This window comes from Osmerus eperlanus, chromosome 11 (assembly GCF_963692335.1).
Source record: "Osmerus eperlanus chromosome 11, fOsmEpe2.1, whole genome shotgun sequence".
Taxonomy (NCBI): Eukaryota; Metazoa; Chordata; class Actinopteri; order Osmeriformes; family Osmeridae; genus Osmerus; species Osmerus eperlanus.
In genome coordinates, this window is record NC_085028.1 from 17464523 (window position 1) to 17480620 (window position 16098).

Consider the following 16098-nt stretch of genomic DNA (forward strand, 5'->3'; position numbering starts at 1 on the left):
GAAAATATCACGAGAAGGGAAAAACTTAAAAGGACGTTTAAGTCATAGAGATTAGGTCAATTTTTACACCAGTCTGCCAAATTTATTTGTTTTGATTCAACGATGAGGCTGCCTCTTGCAGGTGAAATAAGACATCTATTTCATTCTACACTTCACTCGTATTTTCAGTTGTAAATGAGCAGCAAAAAAAAAAGCTTTTAAATCTATGTAATCTTTATAAATAATAAGTATGCATTTTTATATAAAGTATACAGAAATATCAGTTGTAAAGATGTCATTCAAAAACGGACCCCTGTGCAACCGACGCAAGTAAGCACACCCTACAATTTCCCCAGAAATTGTACCCTCTCTAGTTTGAGTTTGTTACTCTCCTAATCCAAACCTATCCAATGATATATTTGGTTTGGTCCTATGACCAATTCTAATTTTCACCCTGCTGGACTTAGACCGTGTGTCGGGCATACATTTCAAAGAGACAAGGAAAGGTCAAATGCCAAAAAATTGATTTTGTGTATATAGTGGCCAAATTCCTTAATGACATAATTTCTTTTAACTTACTATTATTGTTAAGGATTTAACATGGGGCCAAATACAAGTTTTACACAAATGTACAATACAAATAGGGGGGTTGCAGTCACACATGCAGTTTGGGTCCAAAATTAGGGTTTTGAGTTCCTTTTATGGTACAGTGAATAATTGGGGTTCGTTAGACACAATCGTTCAATATCATAACCCTAGTGACAACAGGGGATCAACAGCGCCACCTAGAATAGTTAACTTCTTAAAATTAAATTCGACTTTTTATTTCATCTGAAGCTATAATCCGCCTGAGATTTTGTATTCAGAATCAAAAGGTCTTTCAGTATAATGTCCAAAAAGTTGTAAAATAATGATGTTATGTAAGGTTAAGTAAAACTACATTTAGTCATTTAGCAGCAGACGCTCTTATCCAGAGAGCACAAGATGGGGCTAGTATGTGTAACCACAGTAAGTTTCAGGCATGTAACACTTTCCTAGTCAGTGTTAGCAGGGAGTGCATTGCACTTACATCAAATGGAAAACAAGGCCTGCCATGAAATGCTCTCCCCCCGCATACATTTCTTCCCTTCTACTCCAGCATTATGTACATTTAACAGCATAAATTTAATACCAATACATGTGTATGTATAGGGTGGACAGGTCTGAAAACAGAATAGTCAATGGTAGGTGTGGGATTATTATGTTTTATTTTTTCATTTATTTCATTGACTTAAACAATAAGAGTAATATTTCCTATCTTAAAAAAGGAATTGATGGTTATTTTGATGTTGATACTTAGTTGATACTTCGTTTTTAGTACTTGTCTTTTGCAGGCTATAGGCATGTGAACCTTTGGTCCCTTTTCAGGACAGCTGATAGCCTATTCTGGATCAGAATGCTGTTGTTTTCGACCTGTCTGAGTAACCCACCCTACGCGCAGGCTAACTGCATTAAAATCGCATGCCTTTGAACCTATACATTAGTATGAAGAGCCATGTGAAATACTTTGAACCTGCTACACAAAAAACATTTCCTTTGGTAATCATACTGGGGTATATTTCCTCAGAATGCGATGTCGTGGAGCAAGAATGTTGGTTCAGCAAGAAAGTGTTTCTGTTTTGTTCTTAAAATGGGCTATAAGCCGCTTCGAAATTTAAACCGTACAACCACAAGAAAACTGCAAAATCGGGGTACAAGCCGCTAGCCTGGTCCTAACCAGACTCTCGTACATTTCATTTGTACAGAGAGTCTGGGCTCGCTCCATTGACAAGCGTTAACTTCCTTGAAGGCGGGTACTCTGTTGAAGTTTAAAACTATTGGATCTGCCCAGAGCCACTCTGGATCTGCTATAACCAATCGCTAGCATTCGCCTTAGCCAACTCCTTCACGACTAACGGAGCTAGCTGGAAAATCAAACGAACCCCGTGGGGATCAAAGATTGTTCTTGCTCTGGCTTTAACTTCTGGATATTCGTCAGCGTTGCCACAACGGACTGAATGGCTTCGCTCGCATCAGAAAATTCAAACGTACAATTCAAAATCAAAATTGAGCGGAAGTACGTAGGAGGGCAGAGCCAGGCTAACAAGCTGCAGCTTTATTTCTGAAAAATACGGTAATCCAACATGGCCTAAACCGTGACAGCAAAGCTTACATGAATCCAGTAAATCCATTACTTATATGTATTTAAAATTACACACATAGTACCTATCCAGTATAGTCTACACCTGTGCACCAATATGTAATAAATCTTAATAATCATTCCATTTTCAGATCAGTCACATGACATCTTTAATGAAGGGAGCATTGGAGAATCTCATGTAACTGTTCTTTCTTTCACTGCACAACATATTGATTGCGCTCTGTTTATGAGGCCCCGCCCCCTGGCCCCCTGGCCCCCTGCCCCCCCGGCCCCTGGCCCCCTGGCCCCCTGCCCCCCCGGCCCCTGGCCCCCTGGCCCCCTGACATCTCTGGACGTCAACATTCCCTCGTGTCCTCAAGGTGACTCCACATGCAGCATGGTTGTCCAGGCATGTGCCATTTCACACAAAATGTTATCTATTCAGTTATGCCGCAGCAGTGATATCAACTAAGTAGGGAGACACACCCTGCTCCTGCTGCCTCCAGCCAGTAGGAGCAGGGTGTGATCTCTACAAGGGGTCTCTCATTAATTACCTTCATGCCACACAATTTTATTTTATGCATTTAGCAGACTCTTTTAAATGGATGTAGGGATGACGGGTGGAAGAAGGTATTTCATCTAGTCAGAAGAAAATGGTGAGGTAGAAGCAGGGAGGGGTGCAGTGTCCGAAGAGCCTCATGTCTTGGGTGCCGCCCGACCCATGATGGCCTTCTTGGTGTTCCTCTCAGGCCTCAGCAGGATGATGTAACACTTGGGCCCAAACAGCGCCAACAGCAGGCCGTAACTGGAGGCCAGGATGGCGAAGATCTCCACCACGTCAGCGTACTTCCCCGGGGAGCTGATGTAGGCGGGGACGAACGCCACCCACACAGCGCAGAAGATCAGCATGCTGAAGGTGATGAGCTTGGCCTCGTTGAAGTTGTCTGGAAGGTTCCGGGCCAGGAAGGCCAGGAGGAAGCTGAGGACAGCCAGCAGGGCGATGTATCCCAGCAATGCAGCAAACCCAGCAACAGACCCCACCACACACTCATACACTATCGTATCGCTCTGGTAGCGGGTGTTCTTATGCGGCGTGGGAGACGCCAGCAGCAGCCAGCCCGTGCAGATGGCGGTCTGTACGGACGTAAGAGCCAGCACGGTCCCTCTCTGGTGCCGGGCCCCGAACCACTTCATGATGGTTTCTCCGCCTGGCTTGGAGGCCCTGAAGACCCCCAGAACCACCACGGTCTTCACCAGGATGCAGGAGACACACAGCACGAAGCTGATCCCGAACGCCGCATGCCTCAGCTGGCACGCCCACAGCTTGGGCTGGCCAATGAACAGCAGCGAGCACAGGAAGCAGAGTTTGAGTGACAGCAGGACGAGGAAGCTGAGTTCAGAGTTGTTGGCGCGCACCACAGGCGTGTTCCGGTGGCGGACGAAGATTGCCATGACCACAGCGGTGAGGACGGCGCCCAGCAGGGAGATGGCGGCCAGGGACATGCCCAAGGGTTCAGAGTAAGACAGGAACTCCTCTGTCTTGGGGATGCACTGGGTTCTCTGTGGGTCGGACCAGTAGTCCTCAGGACACGCAGAACACTCAGTGGAGTCTGGGAGAGAGAGATAGAGAGAGAGCGAGAGAGAGGAAGGGAGGGAGGGAGGGAGGGGGGGAGGGAGGGAGGGGGGGAGGGAGGGGGGGGCAGGGGGTGGTAAAGTACGATGGGGAAGATTTAGTAGTTTTGGCAAAAATGTATAAATATGATGTTCACATGGACTGTGCCCTCACCGGTGTGGTTGCTGACCTCCCCGTCAGAACAGGGGATGCAGTCGAAGCAGCAGACTGGCTGCCCCTTCCTGTTGGCCAATCGGGTGCCAGGAGGGCAGCTCTCACTGCACACTGACTTGGGGGGCTGGAAGGAAAGGAAGTAGGTCAAATAATGGGCAAAACTTTGTTCAACATCTGCAATTTCCCTTAGGGGATGAACAAAGTACTTATCTAGCTTTCTATCGAAATATAACGTTTGACCTTTTTGTCTTTGAAATTCCAGAAGATTTTGTCTTCATGGAGTATTAGCTGTTCCCCAACAGGAAGTGACTCATCGACCGCACCCACATTCTGAACCTTCACACTTCCGTCCGGGAGCCACGCCCAGTTCATGATGTCATAGATGGGCAGGGCATCTCCATTCTCGTCGAACAACACTCTGTCCCCAAACCCGGTGGTGAAGTTGACCCTCTCCAGATAGTACACCAACTGGCCACAAGGGGGAGACACAAGAGAAGCACATGTGGTCATTTATTTTTTGCAACGAGTGAGATTAGATCCCCGATCTCCCACCCAGCACAGCTCACACTAACCCAGCGAGCTAAAGGCACAACACTGCTTCCCACCAGTCCTTCAAGTGCCGGCAAACCCTTTCCAAGCGGCCTAGCCACGCTACATTTATAACCGTGTGTTTTCCTCACCTGCCAGGGCTCCATGCTGTCCATGCGGGCACAGCTGCGCCCTGGGAAGGGCCCCTGCCCTGGGACACACCGCAGCAGGCTGTGGAGGGCGTGGGCCAGGGTGTACACAGCCTTGTAGATGTTGTACTCTGCCCTCAGGTCAGAAACATCCAGATATAGCTGGGCCTGAGGGGCCAGGGCCTCCTGTCCAGAGCACACAGGAACGCCCAGCCCAGCATGCTCAAACCTGCAGCCAAAGACCTCCTCCCAAAATTGCCAAACCTGCCAAAAATATGCTGTTTATTAAAAGAAAATCAAGTTTTAAAAAGACTAAAATGTTTTGCGAGGATATTCTCTTGAAATATAGCAAAACATAAGAGACAAGCAGAAAATACAAGTTACATTTACATTCAGCAGACACTCTTATCCAGAGCGACTTACAGTAAGTACAGGGACATTCCCCCGAGGCAAGTAGGGTGAATGTGCCTTGCCCAAGGACACAATGTCATTTTGGCATGGCCGGGAATCGAACTGGCAACCTTCAGATTACTAGGCCGATTCCCTAACCGCTTAGCCACCTGACTCCCCATTGAAGTTGAAATGTTATTTTTCGTTTGAAATAATGGACAAATAAAATAAAATCTTTGCCATGCTCTGCCCATGTTGGTTGCTGGGGTGTTTGTCAGGGCGGAGACTTGACAGGAAGTCCTTGAGTGCGGGGATCTCTCCACGGCGGATGGCGATGCCCAGCGTGCCCCCCACGTAGGGCATGAGTCTGGGGGTGTGGAGGACAATGGCGATGGTCCAGGCCTCGCTCGCAATCCACTGCAGACCTGTCACATTCTGGCTCACCACCTTCACACACAGCCGGGATCAGCGCTGCATCAACTGTGACAGTTGGTTAAGCAATATCAGAGCCTGTTTAAAGGAGAGCCTGTTCACTCCCTATTAAGCCCCATTGTCCGAATTTTGTTGCAGTTACACCAGAGTTCCACTGGGAGTGATCGCGGTCCAGAGCAAAATGAATGGGAGTTTATAGATCTTAACGGCTAAATTTGTCTCTTTCGCCTGATTGTTGATGAGAAATCTCAGATTTGATTGTAGTTTTTGCATGTTCAACATGGATTATAGGTCAAAAGTTGAATAAACTTATGTCCTTTACATTTCTTACACCATAACACGCTAGCATTCTGCTAATGAATGCTGATTGGTTAGTGAAGGACTGACTACGACCAGAGATCCCGCTTGATGGCATCTGAAGCAGAATCAGAATGTCAAAGCATTAGCAACATTATCAAACACAATAGCAAGCCAAAACTCTACGTTTAAAAATATCTGACACTTTGGACACTTCGTCTGCTAAATGAAGAAAATGTCAAATTAAAACGAATATTTTACCTGTAAACGATCAATTCACCCTATTTTACTGTAACATCCTTATGACAGTCATTGAATGTACAAGGTGTAATATTCACCTCGTCCAGAAGGGGGAGCATGTATCCCTGGTTGGAGAACACCACCACCACTCTGGCGGTGGAGGCCCTGACCACAGACACGATCCTGCGGTACTCGTCCGGGGCGCTGTGGCCCGGCAGCACCTCATGATAGGCCGGGCAGCCGGCGCTGTCGTGAGCCAGGCCCTGGAGGAAGGAGTGGGCGGCATGGCGACCGTAGTCGTCGTCGCTGACTAGAAGGCCGACCCAGGTCCATCCAAACCGTCTCAGGATCTGTAGCATGGCTCGCACCTGAAGAAGAGCCAGGATGGAATATATCTTTGTTATTACTAATAAAGGAATAAGAAAATAGAAATGTACTAACCCCTATTCTCATAATTCTTTTATTATTCAGTAAAATTAGTTAGTTAGGTTTTTTATTTGTATTTTTTTGGACCCCAGAATAATTATATATTTTTCATAACCGGGCCCATTTAAATGTGAAACTTCAGGGAGTACACTAAGAGATTTGTTAAAAAATAGTCTGTACAACGATTCTTTTTTACAGCCGAAACACAATAAATAATGGCTTGATCTCAGTTCATATAATCTGGGCCAGTAGTTTCAAATGTAACAATGTGGTACACAGCTGCCGATAGACACATGTTTCTGTGTTTGAATGTCATTGAAATTGAGGATTGTTATTTATTAGACATCTTCTATTTACTAACACACTAAAGAATAGTTTGTGGCTACCTGGAAGGCGTCACTGGGGATGGTCCTGAAGAAGGAGGGGTACGCCTGCCGATCACTCAGGCAGGAACAGGTGGCGTAGTAACTCACCTGTGACAGGTGAAGCACACACACACTTTAGAACATTCATGAAACAGACCTGTGGACACAGACCAGCACTTTGAAAAAATTTTATGGCATAAACCTGTGGACACAGACATGCACTTTAAAACAAACAGACTACAGACTTGTGGACAAAAAGCTTAAATTCATGTACGGTGCTTCCAGTGTGGTGACAGACAGACACTTGTACAGTGCTTCCAGTGTGGTGACAGACAGACACTTGTACGGTGCTTCCAGTGTGGTGACAGACAGACACTTGTACGGTGCTTCCAGTGTGGTGACAGACAGACACTTGTACGGTGCTTCCAGTGTGGTGACAGACAGACACTTGTACGGTGCTTCCAGTGTGGTGACAGACAGACACTTGTGCGGTGCTTCCAGTGTGGTGACAGACAGACACTTGCCATGGGCACCCTAAACAGCCCCAGGACGCTGGAGACGGCGATGGAGTGAGTCGAGCCCGGATCCCCCACAACCCCCATCACCGGGGGCGACCCTCTGCAGTCCTTGTCCAGTAGAAACTCGTCCTCCGTCCCGCTGGCCAGTGATAGGGCGGCACGGAACGCCACCCCCAGCTGGAGGCAGTTGTCGTAGAGATGGTATCCCAGGGTTACGTTAGGCAGCAGGTGTGGGTTCTTGTTGATCTCCTCAATGGTGAAGGCCATGGTCTGGGCCTGTCGGAAACCTGCCACGTCAAACCTGACAGAAAGGAGAGCGCACAGACATGACTCCAGCCTCCCTCAGAGCACACAGACATGACCCCAGCCTCCCTCAGAGCGCACAGACATGACCCCAGCCTCCCTCAGAGCACACAGACATGACCCCAGCCTCCCTCAGAGCGCACAGACATGACCCCAGCCTCCCTCAGAGCGCACAGACATGACCCCAGCCTCCCTCAGAGCACACAGACATGACCCCAGCCTCCCTCAGAGCACACAGACATGACTCCAGCCTTCCTCCACACCAGGGAGTCAGCGAGGAGCATTGTTGAACTAAGTAACGTAAAAATAAACACATAAAACAAGCCATCTTTTTATAAAGTCAAGTCCATTACCACATGATCAATCAATAAGTTTGGGACTCATCCATTCCCAAACTATCAAGTCAGTAAATTAAATTCCATGTTGTATCTGAAATCCTTCCATTCCAGAACCCCCTACTGATGTGTGTGTCAGGTCAGGCTGGTGTGTGTGTGTCAGGTCAGGCTGGTGTGTGTGTGTGTCAGGTGCGAGAGCCCCTCACCCCTCACAGACAAGCTGCTGTGGCTTGGTGGTGAAGGACAGGTCTGGATAAGTGCTGTAGAAGTGGACCTCAAACAGCCCGCCCAGAACCACATCTCCCTCCAGGTGCATCCCACTCAGGTTGAAGTGCTCTCTCAGACGGCAGGAGGAAGAGTAGGAGGAGGAGCGCAGCAGAAAGGTGAGACAGAGATAGAGGTAGTGATGCAAGGACACCACCATGACTGCCTTCTGTCTCTCCCTCGCTCTCTCCCTCGATCTCTCCCTTCGTCCCTCAGTTTTATGGAGTGTTGTGTCGGCCTGGGAGGGGGCCTGACGTCATGGCCTCGTCTCACAGGAGGGTGGGGCGTGGGCGTACCTGGTGTCAGGTGGGCAGGGGAATGCCAGGGAACAGAGATGGGGGCAGTGGCTTCTTTTTTAGACCAAAAGAGGTATTCTAGATGTAGGTCAGTGGCAGAGCATTGGACTGCATAGCCAGTGGTCACAGGTTTGAATCCCCCTAGGGATAAAAGCATCTGCTAAATGGACACATTATTATGTTTTTTCTTTACACTGGCATAACATGAGTAGGCCGAATGCCAACTTTATGTGTAGCGTCACTGTGTTTGTTTATTTGTTAAAGACGAGATATAGGTACATATTAAATGTAAGTTAATTTCCTTTGGGGTATTTAAATGCAGGTCAATGGCCATTATGTGATGTATTATATGGGAGTCTAATGGACAGACTACTAAGCTGTACTTCATTGTGTCCACTAGGTGGCAGTAACATACTACTCTCCATGTAGATATGGAGCATGCCTCGTCCTACCTACGTGCCTTTCTTATCCACCTTTCCCCCTCTCCTCTCTTACTCTTTCCTCTCCTCCCCTCTCCTCCACTCTCCTCTCTTTCTCTCTCCTCTCCTCCCTTCCTCTGTCCTCTCCTCTCCTCTCTTTCTCTCCTTCTTTCCTCCCTACCCTCTCTTGTCTAGATCTGTGTCTGTGCTGCTAGCACACGGGCCCAGACACTCAGACACCCCCCCACAAACACGGGCCCAGACACTCAGACACCCCCCCACAAACATCCTCATTATTATTCTCTCTCCTCCTCCCCTCCCCTCCCCTCCTCTCCTCCCCTCCTTTCCCCTCCCCTCCTCCCCTCCCCTCCTATCCTCCCCTCCTTTCCCCTCCCCTCCCCTCCTCCCCTCCCGTCCTCTCCTTTCCCCTCTTCTCTCCTCCCCTCCTTTCCCCTCCCCTCCCCTCCCCTCCTATCCTCTCCTCCCCTCCTTTCCCCTCCCCTCCCCTCCTCCCCTCCCGTCCTCTCCTTTCCCCTCTTCTCTCTTCCCCTCCTTTCCCCTCTCCTCCTCTCCTTTCCCCTCTTATCTCTTCCCCTCCTTTCCCCTCTCCTCCCCTCCTTTCCCCTCCTCTCCTCTCCTCTTCCTCCCTCTCTCTCTGGTGGGCTGTTGAAGGCTAGCTCCTCTGAGGCAGACAACCCTTCCTTGCTTTCACAACACAGATAGTGCCACGCTGACCAACACAGCTAACATTCAATCATAAAGCCACCATTACAGATATTAATAATTCAGATAGCAAAGATAGTAAATATATTTGGAAGAAAGAGGATATGTGTATTTTCATAATCTAAGTTTAAAGTCTGTTAACTGTTTTCTCCCCAAATACCAATACTTTCTAATCCAACAATGTTACAACTTGTTATTTGTTGAGACAGTATGCTGTATGCTGTGAAGATGGTAGAGCATGCCACTGGCAAACAAAAAAAAAAAGCACAAAGTACAAAGTACTTTTATAACACAACAGTTTAAAAGCATAAAATGTTCAAAAGCCCTGGGCGTTGACTCTGTGTTGCAGTGTTCTGATTGATCAGCCTCATGCTCTGGCCCAAATGTATACCTGGTCCCTGGATTGGTCTAACCAACTGTCAATCACAGCACATCTCTGATGACGAGAGCGTGACTATGTTTATAAAGGCGGGTCATCCAGCTGTACTTCTCTGAGAGGTCTTGTCTCTACGAACACATCGGTTCCTGGCGGATGCTGTGACTCTGAGCAGTTCTGTCGTCTTCAGACTGAGGTTGCTGTGCCGACCTCCAGCCAGGCGTCCTTTCACAGCCGTGCCCTCTCTGTAGATGGGCTCCGGATGACATCTCCTCTGGCTCCATCGCCTGCTCCATCGCCTGCTCCATCGCCTGCTCCATCACCTGCTCCATCGCCTGCTCCATCGCCTGCTCCATCGCCTGCTCCATCGCCTGCTCCATCGCCTGCTCCATCGCCTGCTCCATCGCCTGCTCCATCGCCTGCTCCATCGCCTGCTCCATCACCTGCTGTGTCTCCACCACCAGCTCCACTACCAGCCCCTGGGTTCATGGTGCCGTTACCTGAGGGCGTGTTCTGGGTGCTGATCAGCCTGCTGTCTGGACCTCTGTGCCTGGGGGAGGGCCAGCCCATGGAGCTGATGGAGGAGGCTGGGGTTGTGGTAAGGGCTGGGGCTGGGACTGGGTCTAGCTCTTGGTCCAGGGTGAGTGTTACTGGGTGGAACGGCACAGGCTGTGTTAGCCTGGTGAGCCGGAGCCCTACGGTGATGCAGGCCCAGGGGGATGTGGTGATTGGAGGGCTGTTCCCCATCCACTACCTGGCCCCAGAGTGGGAGCACAGTTACGGGAGTCAGCCGCTGAGAGCCGCCTGCTACGGGTGAGTGGAGATGGTCAACCTGCTCCGGACTGTCCCCAAACACACGCCCCGCTCCTCTAAACACACACATATCCTCCTTCCTCTCTCCTCCTCTCTTCCTTCCTCTCTCCTCCTCTCTTCCTTCCTCTCTCCTCCTGTCCAGGTTCGACTACCGGGCATTCCGCTGGCTGATGACCATGGTGTTCGCGGTTGAGGAGGTGAACCGTGACGCCACGCTGCTGCCGGGCGTGAAGCTCGGCTACAGGATCCTGGACAGCTGCGACGACGTCCGCACCAGCCTGCTCGGAGCGCTCGCTCTGGTCTCCTCACAGGGAGCGGAGGGTGTGGACGAGGGTGTGGAGGAGGGTGTGGAGGGGCCACGGTGCCTGGCTGGAGCCCCTGTCCCTGCCGTGATTGGCCTGGCCTCCTCCTCTCCTACTGGAGCCTTGGCTCACACCCTGGGCCCCTTCAACATCCCTCTGGTGAGGAGAGGGAGAGGGAGGGAGAGGGAGAGGGAGAGAGGAGAGAGGAGAGAGGAGAGGGAGAGGGAGAGAGGAGAGGGAGAGGGAGAGGGAGAGGGAGAGGGAGAGAGGAGAGAGGAGAGAGGAGAGGGAGAGGGAGAGAGGAGAGAGGAGAGAGGAGAGGATGGGGTAGAGAGGAGAGGGGAGAGAGGAAGATATTTTCTGTCGTGGCCTGTCCGCCAGGTGTGTTACTGAGTCCTTCTCTGTCGCTGCGGTTTCCAGGTGAGTTACTTTGCCACCTGTACCTGTCTGACGGACAAGCGTGTCTACCCCTCCTTCCTGCGCACCGTGCCCAGCGACCTGTTCCAGGTGCGGGGGCTGGTCCAGCTGGTCACACACTTCGGCTGGAGCTGGGTGGGCACTGTGGGCACCGAGGTAAGATGGCACTAACATGGTTGAGGTCATAATAATAATAATAATAACAATAATGTAAAACACAAGTATTATTCGTGTTAAAAAGAGTGGCCTACAGTTTTCACATGCTGTTTGTTTATATGAAAATATAAAAAAATAAAGTTCTGTGTGAATGTGTATGTGCGCGTGTGTGTATGCGTGCATGCGTGTGTGTGTACCAGGATGACTACAGCCGTTACGGCATCCAGGCGTTCTCCAAGCAGCTGGAGGAGCAGGGAGGCTGCCCTGCGTTCCACCTCTCCCTCCCCAGTTCCCCCTCCCCGGCCCAGGTGGGGGCCCTGGCCGACGCCCTGGTGAGCTCCACGGCCAGAGTGGTGGTGGTGTTCGCCACCGAGGGACAGCTGCTGGGGCTCCTCTCTGAGGTAGGTCATCATCCTTCTCTGGGTCTCTCTCTCCTTCTCTGGTTCTCTCTCTTCTCTGGGATCCCTCTCTTCTCTGGGGAGGGTCATTCCCCCCTCTGGAAGAGCGGTCTTTGAAGAGATTTCAAAAACTACCTCTTGGTCAGGTTATTTCCCTCCTCTGACTGTCCTCAGCTGGCGAGTAGGAACGTGACGGGGATCCAATGGGTGGCCAGCGAGGCCTGGGTCACGGCCTCTGTCTTGTCCTCCGCTCCCTTCCACTCCCTCCTGGAGGGGACACTGGGCTTCTCCTTCCCCGGGGTCCACATCCCCGGCCTGAGGGACTTCCTGGTCCGGGTCCGCCCCTCGGCTGCCCCGGGGTCAGAGTTCACCAACATGCTGTGGGAGGAGCTGTTTGGATGCAGGCTGCCGTTCGGAGTCTCGGCCTCTCTTAGAGACGTGGGGGCATGCACCGGTCTGGAAGACGTGATGGACACCAACACCAGTTATACGGACGTGTCCCAAGTGAGGGTGTCCTATAACGTGTACAAGGCGGTGTACGCTATCGCCCACGCCCTGCATGACATGTTGCAGTGTGGATCCCCAGGCCAAGGCCCAGGAAGCTGTAACCTCACCAGCACAGCCTTCACACCCACACAGGTACATACGCTCTGTGTGTGTGAGTGTGTGTCTGTGTGAGTCTCAGCATGTTGACCTACAGTAAGGGTATAAAAAAATTAGGTGTGTGTTTGAGTAAAAGTATTCTTCAGAAGTACAGCATTTGGCTGCAGATCAAGAGATTGAAGGTTCAAATCCCCCCTGTAAATAAACACTAAGGACATAGTGATACTTTCTCTCTCCCGCCTCCAGCTGCTACACCACCTCAAGCGGGTACATTTCACCAACCAGTTTGGCGAGAAGGTGCAATTTGATAGTAATGGAGAACCTGTTCCTCTTTATGACATCATCAGCTGGCAGAAGGACGGGGGTGGAGGCATCAGGTTCGCATCATTATAATATTTATAAATATATAATTAGACATGCCCTTAAGTATTATCTATAAAAGGGTAGGGGCCTAGGTCAGTGGTAGAGCATTTGTCTGTTTTGAATCAAGGGATCAATAGGTTTAAATCCCCTGTCTATGTTACTTTAGTAAAAATTATGATATGAATTATGAGAATTCTTTCTATGGGCTTGTAGAAAGGCATTATATGATGTTTGTGGTTATGCTAAAACTGTATTGGCCTTGTATGAAGGTTTCGGAAGGTAGGCTCATACGATGGCTCCGCCCCTGAGAGACAGCAGCTGCTGCTGAAGGAGAGCGCCATCGTGTGGTCAGGAGGCCAAAACAAGGTGACGTCTGATTTTTAAAATGATTTTTTCATTGACAATTTTAAGTTTCCAGTGGTTAGAGCATTTGACTGCTGATCTCTAGATTTCTGGCTCAAACCACCCTCTGTATTTCACATTGGAAAAAAGTGGATAAAACCGACCTGACTCACCTGTGTGCCTCATGTCCAGGTGCCTGAGTCTGTGTGCACCTCTGCCTGCCCCCCGGGTACCCGACAGGCCACACAACCAGGAAGACCCCGCTGCTGCTTCGACTGCCTGCCCTGCCCTGACGGGCAGATCAGCAACCAGACTGGTAGAATCCTCCTGCAAAGCTCCAGTACACTAGACTAGATTAGATCATATGACGCATTGAATTTGTGAGAATGTGTGTGTGCATGTAGGCCATATGTTTGATGGAGATGTGTGATTTCTGTGTTCTCATGTTGTCATGTTGTCATGTTCTTACAGGTTCCACAGAGTGCATCCAGTGTCCTGAGTACCACTGGTCAGACAGAGACAGGAAGTCGTGCGTGGCCGGAGTGGACGACTTCCTGTCCTTCTCCAACACCATGGGCGCCATCCTCGTCGCCCTCACCCTCCTGGGCATCGCCACGACAACCGCCATCACCGCCGTGTTCCACCGTCACCGGGCCACGCCCATCGTCCGGGCCAACAACTCAGAGCTGAGCTTCCTGCTTCTGTTGTCACTCAAGCTCTGCTTCTTGTGCTCGCTGGTGTTCATTGGCCGGCCCTCGGAGTGGGCGTGTCGGTTCCGTCAGGCTGGGTTTGGGATCAGCTTTGTCCTCTGTCTCTCCTGCCTGCTGGTCAAGACCATCGTGGTCCTGCTGGCCTTCCGGGCCACGGCACCTGGGTCCAAGGCGCTGAAGCTGTTCGGTCCCACCCAGCAGAGGGCGGTCATCTTTGGCACCACGGTTCCGCAGGTAGGTACACACTGGAGTTACACCAATACTGCTTACGGGGAGGGTATTAATGTGGTTTCAGGGGTAAAAGCAAGATTTCAAGGGTTAAACTCCCCCCTGTTTTGTAGAATACATTGTTATGGATGACACAGGCCTCATGAATTATGACACTACAAATTTTTATGCTGTGTTCAAACCGAACGCGAAGCAAATTTCCCCTGCGGCGAGATCGACGCGAATGACGCAAATTTGCACTATTTGCGTCTTTTCGCGTCTTTCGCTTGAATTGAAAATTTTCAACTCAAGCAAAACATTTGTGTGTCACGCTGTGTCACGAAAGTTTAGCAATGTTGAGACGTCACTGACTAAATCTTTTTGGGGGGGATGAGGGACAAAAATAAAACGGTTGGCTCCTACCAATTTGTCCGAAAAAACACAAATGAACGCAAATCGAAAATTTGCTCATTCGCGTTAATAATTAACTTCGCGTTTGGTGTGTACACAGCATTAATGATAATGATCAGGGTAATTAATTATCACATAAAGTACCTGAGATTCAGACCTCGGTAAAAAACAAACCTCACACAGTTTTGTTTTACAATATTGCCCTGCTAACCACAGCTATGTCTAAACTCTCTGGTTGTGGGCCTGTTGGTGACTCTTTTCCAGGTGTGTCTCTGTGCTGGCTGGCTGGCCTTGGCTCCACCCCATCCCTTCAGGAACCCCTTCTACCTGGGAGCCACAGGGAAGGTGAAGCCCTCTCATTGGTCATCTGAAATATCCTTCTACATGCCCTATTTGTACATCGTTCTGGACAAAAATCTTTTCAGTAACTCAAATGTGAAATGTTAATCCCCAGGTGGTGGTGGAGTGCAAGGAGTCTTGGCCCCCAGGATTCTACCTGGTCCTGGGGTACATCGGCCTGCTGGCCTCCCTCTGCCTCCTCCTGGCCTTCCTGGCCAGGAAACTCCCAGACAACTTCAACGAGGCCAAGCTCATCACCTTCAGCATGCTGATCTTCTGCGCCGTGTGGGTGTCGTTCATCCCAGCTCACGTCAGCTCTCCGGGGAAGTTCACGGTTGCCGTGGAGATCTTTGCTATCCTGGCGTCCAGCTTCGGACTCCTGCTGTGTATCTTTGTGCCTAAGTGTTACATCATCCTGCTGAGGCCTGAGAGGAACACCAAGAAGGCCATGACAGGCAAACCAGGGAGATGATGAACAGCGGTAATGTTTTAATTTGGCAGAAGCTTTTCAAATTAAATCACGTTTTAGTTGTTACCCTTTTGACAAGCAGTGCCACAGAGGGTTTCGCTTACGCCCGTATAACTGTCTCTAAACCAACCTGAACCCTCAAATAAGACATGGAAAAACTCCCAGGAAAACTCTGAGAAAACATGGAAAAAATCTTGGGAGGGCAGTTCAGTGAGGGATCCCCTCCTCCAGAGACGGTCGGTGACACAGAGAGGAGCAGAACACAAGCTGAATACTCATTATGCTGGATACCGTGTGCAGTGGGGAATTTGAACCTGTGACCTATAATCAGCAGTCAGTCGAAATGTCTACTACTGAAGTATCCACTACTGAGATGGAAGTCAAGACATGGTTGATCCTTATTAAACTGTAGATAAACTGTGGCGCATACAGAAATGGATAGTGTAATATGTCATGAACATCAATCGAATAACCTTGAATCATAATACTTATTGTTGACACACTACACATGGGGTGCCACAACTAAGGCTATGGAAAGGTTTATTACTGTCCCAGCAGTACAGTGATGCATGTATAGCATTCAT

The 16098-nt window shown here is 49.8% G+C and overlaps 2 protein-coding genes across 2 annotated transcripts; one reads left to right on the top strand and one right to left on the bottom strand.

Annotated features, from left to right (window-relative positions):
• Window positions 1–2497: 2497 nt before the first annotated feature.
• Window positions 2498–8330, bottom strand: LOC134029434 (extracellular calcium-sensing receptor-like). The gene is made up of 8 exons (XM_062473529.1): window positions 8113–8330; window positions 7275–7569; window positions 6772–6858; window positions 6058–6327; window positions 4604–4864; window positions 4164–4391; window positions 3924–4047; window positions 2498–3747 (listed from the first exon to the last, which is right to left on the bottom strand). The coding sequence occupies exons 1-8, from the start codon at window positions 8328–8330 to the stop codon at window positions 2834–2836; spliced, it is 2397 nt and encodes a 798-aa protein (XP_062329513.1). The 3' UTR covers window positions 2498–2833.
• Window positions 8331–10684: 2354 nt separating this feature from the next.
• On the top strand, window positions 10685–15517 carry LOC134029664 (extracellular calcium-sensing receptor). The gene is made up of 11 exons (XM_062473932.1): window positions 10685–10797; window positions 10940–11258; window positions 11520–11672; window positions 11873–12073; window positions 12245–12709; window positions 12920–13050; window positions 13306–13402; window positions 13571–13694; window positions 13850–14322; window positions 14971–15051; window positions 15161–15517. Exons 1-11 carry the CDS (start codon window positions 10688–10690, stop codon window positions 15515–15517), a joined length of 2511 nt encoding a protein of 836 aa, XP_062329916.1. The 5' UTR covers window positions 10685–10687.
• Window positions 15518–16098: the final 581 nt, after the last annotated feature.

Coding starts and splice junctions, on each gene's coding strand:
- LOC134029434 (XM_062473529.1), bottom strand. CDS start 8,330: ATGGTGGTGTCCTTGCATCACTACCTCTATCTCTGTCTCACCTTTCTG. Junction 4,865..6,057: donor TGCTCCCCCTTCTGGACGAG/GTGAATATTACA, acceptor TATTTTTGGCAG/GTTTGGCAATTTTGGGAGGA. Junction 4,048..4,163: donor GGAATTTCAAAGACAAAAAG/GTCAAACGTTAT, acceptor CTTTCCTTCCAG/CCCCCCAAGTCAGTGTGCAG.
- LOC134029664 (XM_062473932.1), top strand. CDS start 10,688: ATGCAGGCCCAGGGGGATGTGGTGATTGGAGGGCTGTTCCCCATCCAC. Junction 13,051..13,305: donor GACGGGGGTGGAGGCATCAG/GTTCGCATCATT, acceptor CCTTGTATGAAG/GTTTCGGAAGGTAGGCTCAT. Junction 15,052..15,160: donor ACCTGGGAGCCACAGGGAAG/GTGAAGCCCTCT, acceptor GTTAATCCCCAG/GTGGTGGTGGAGTGCAAGGA.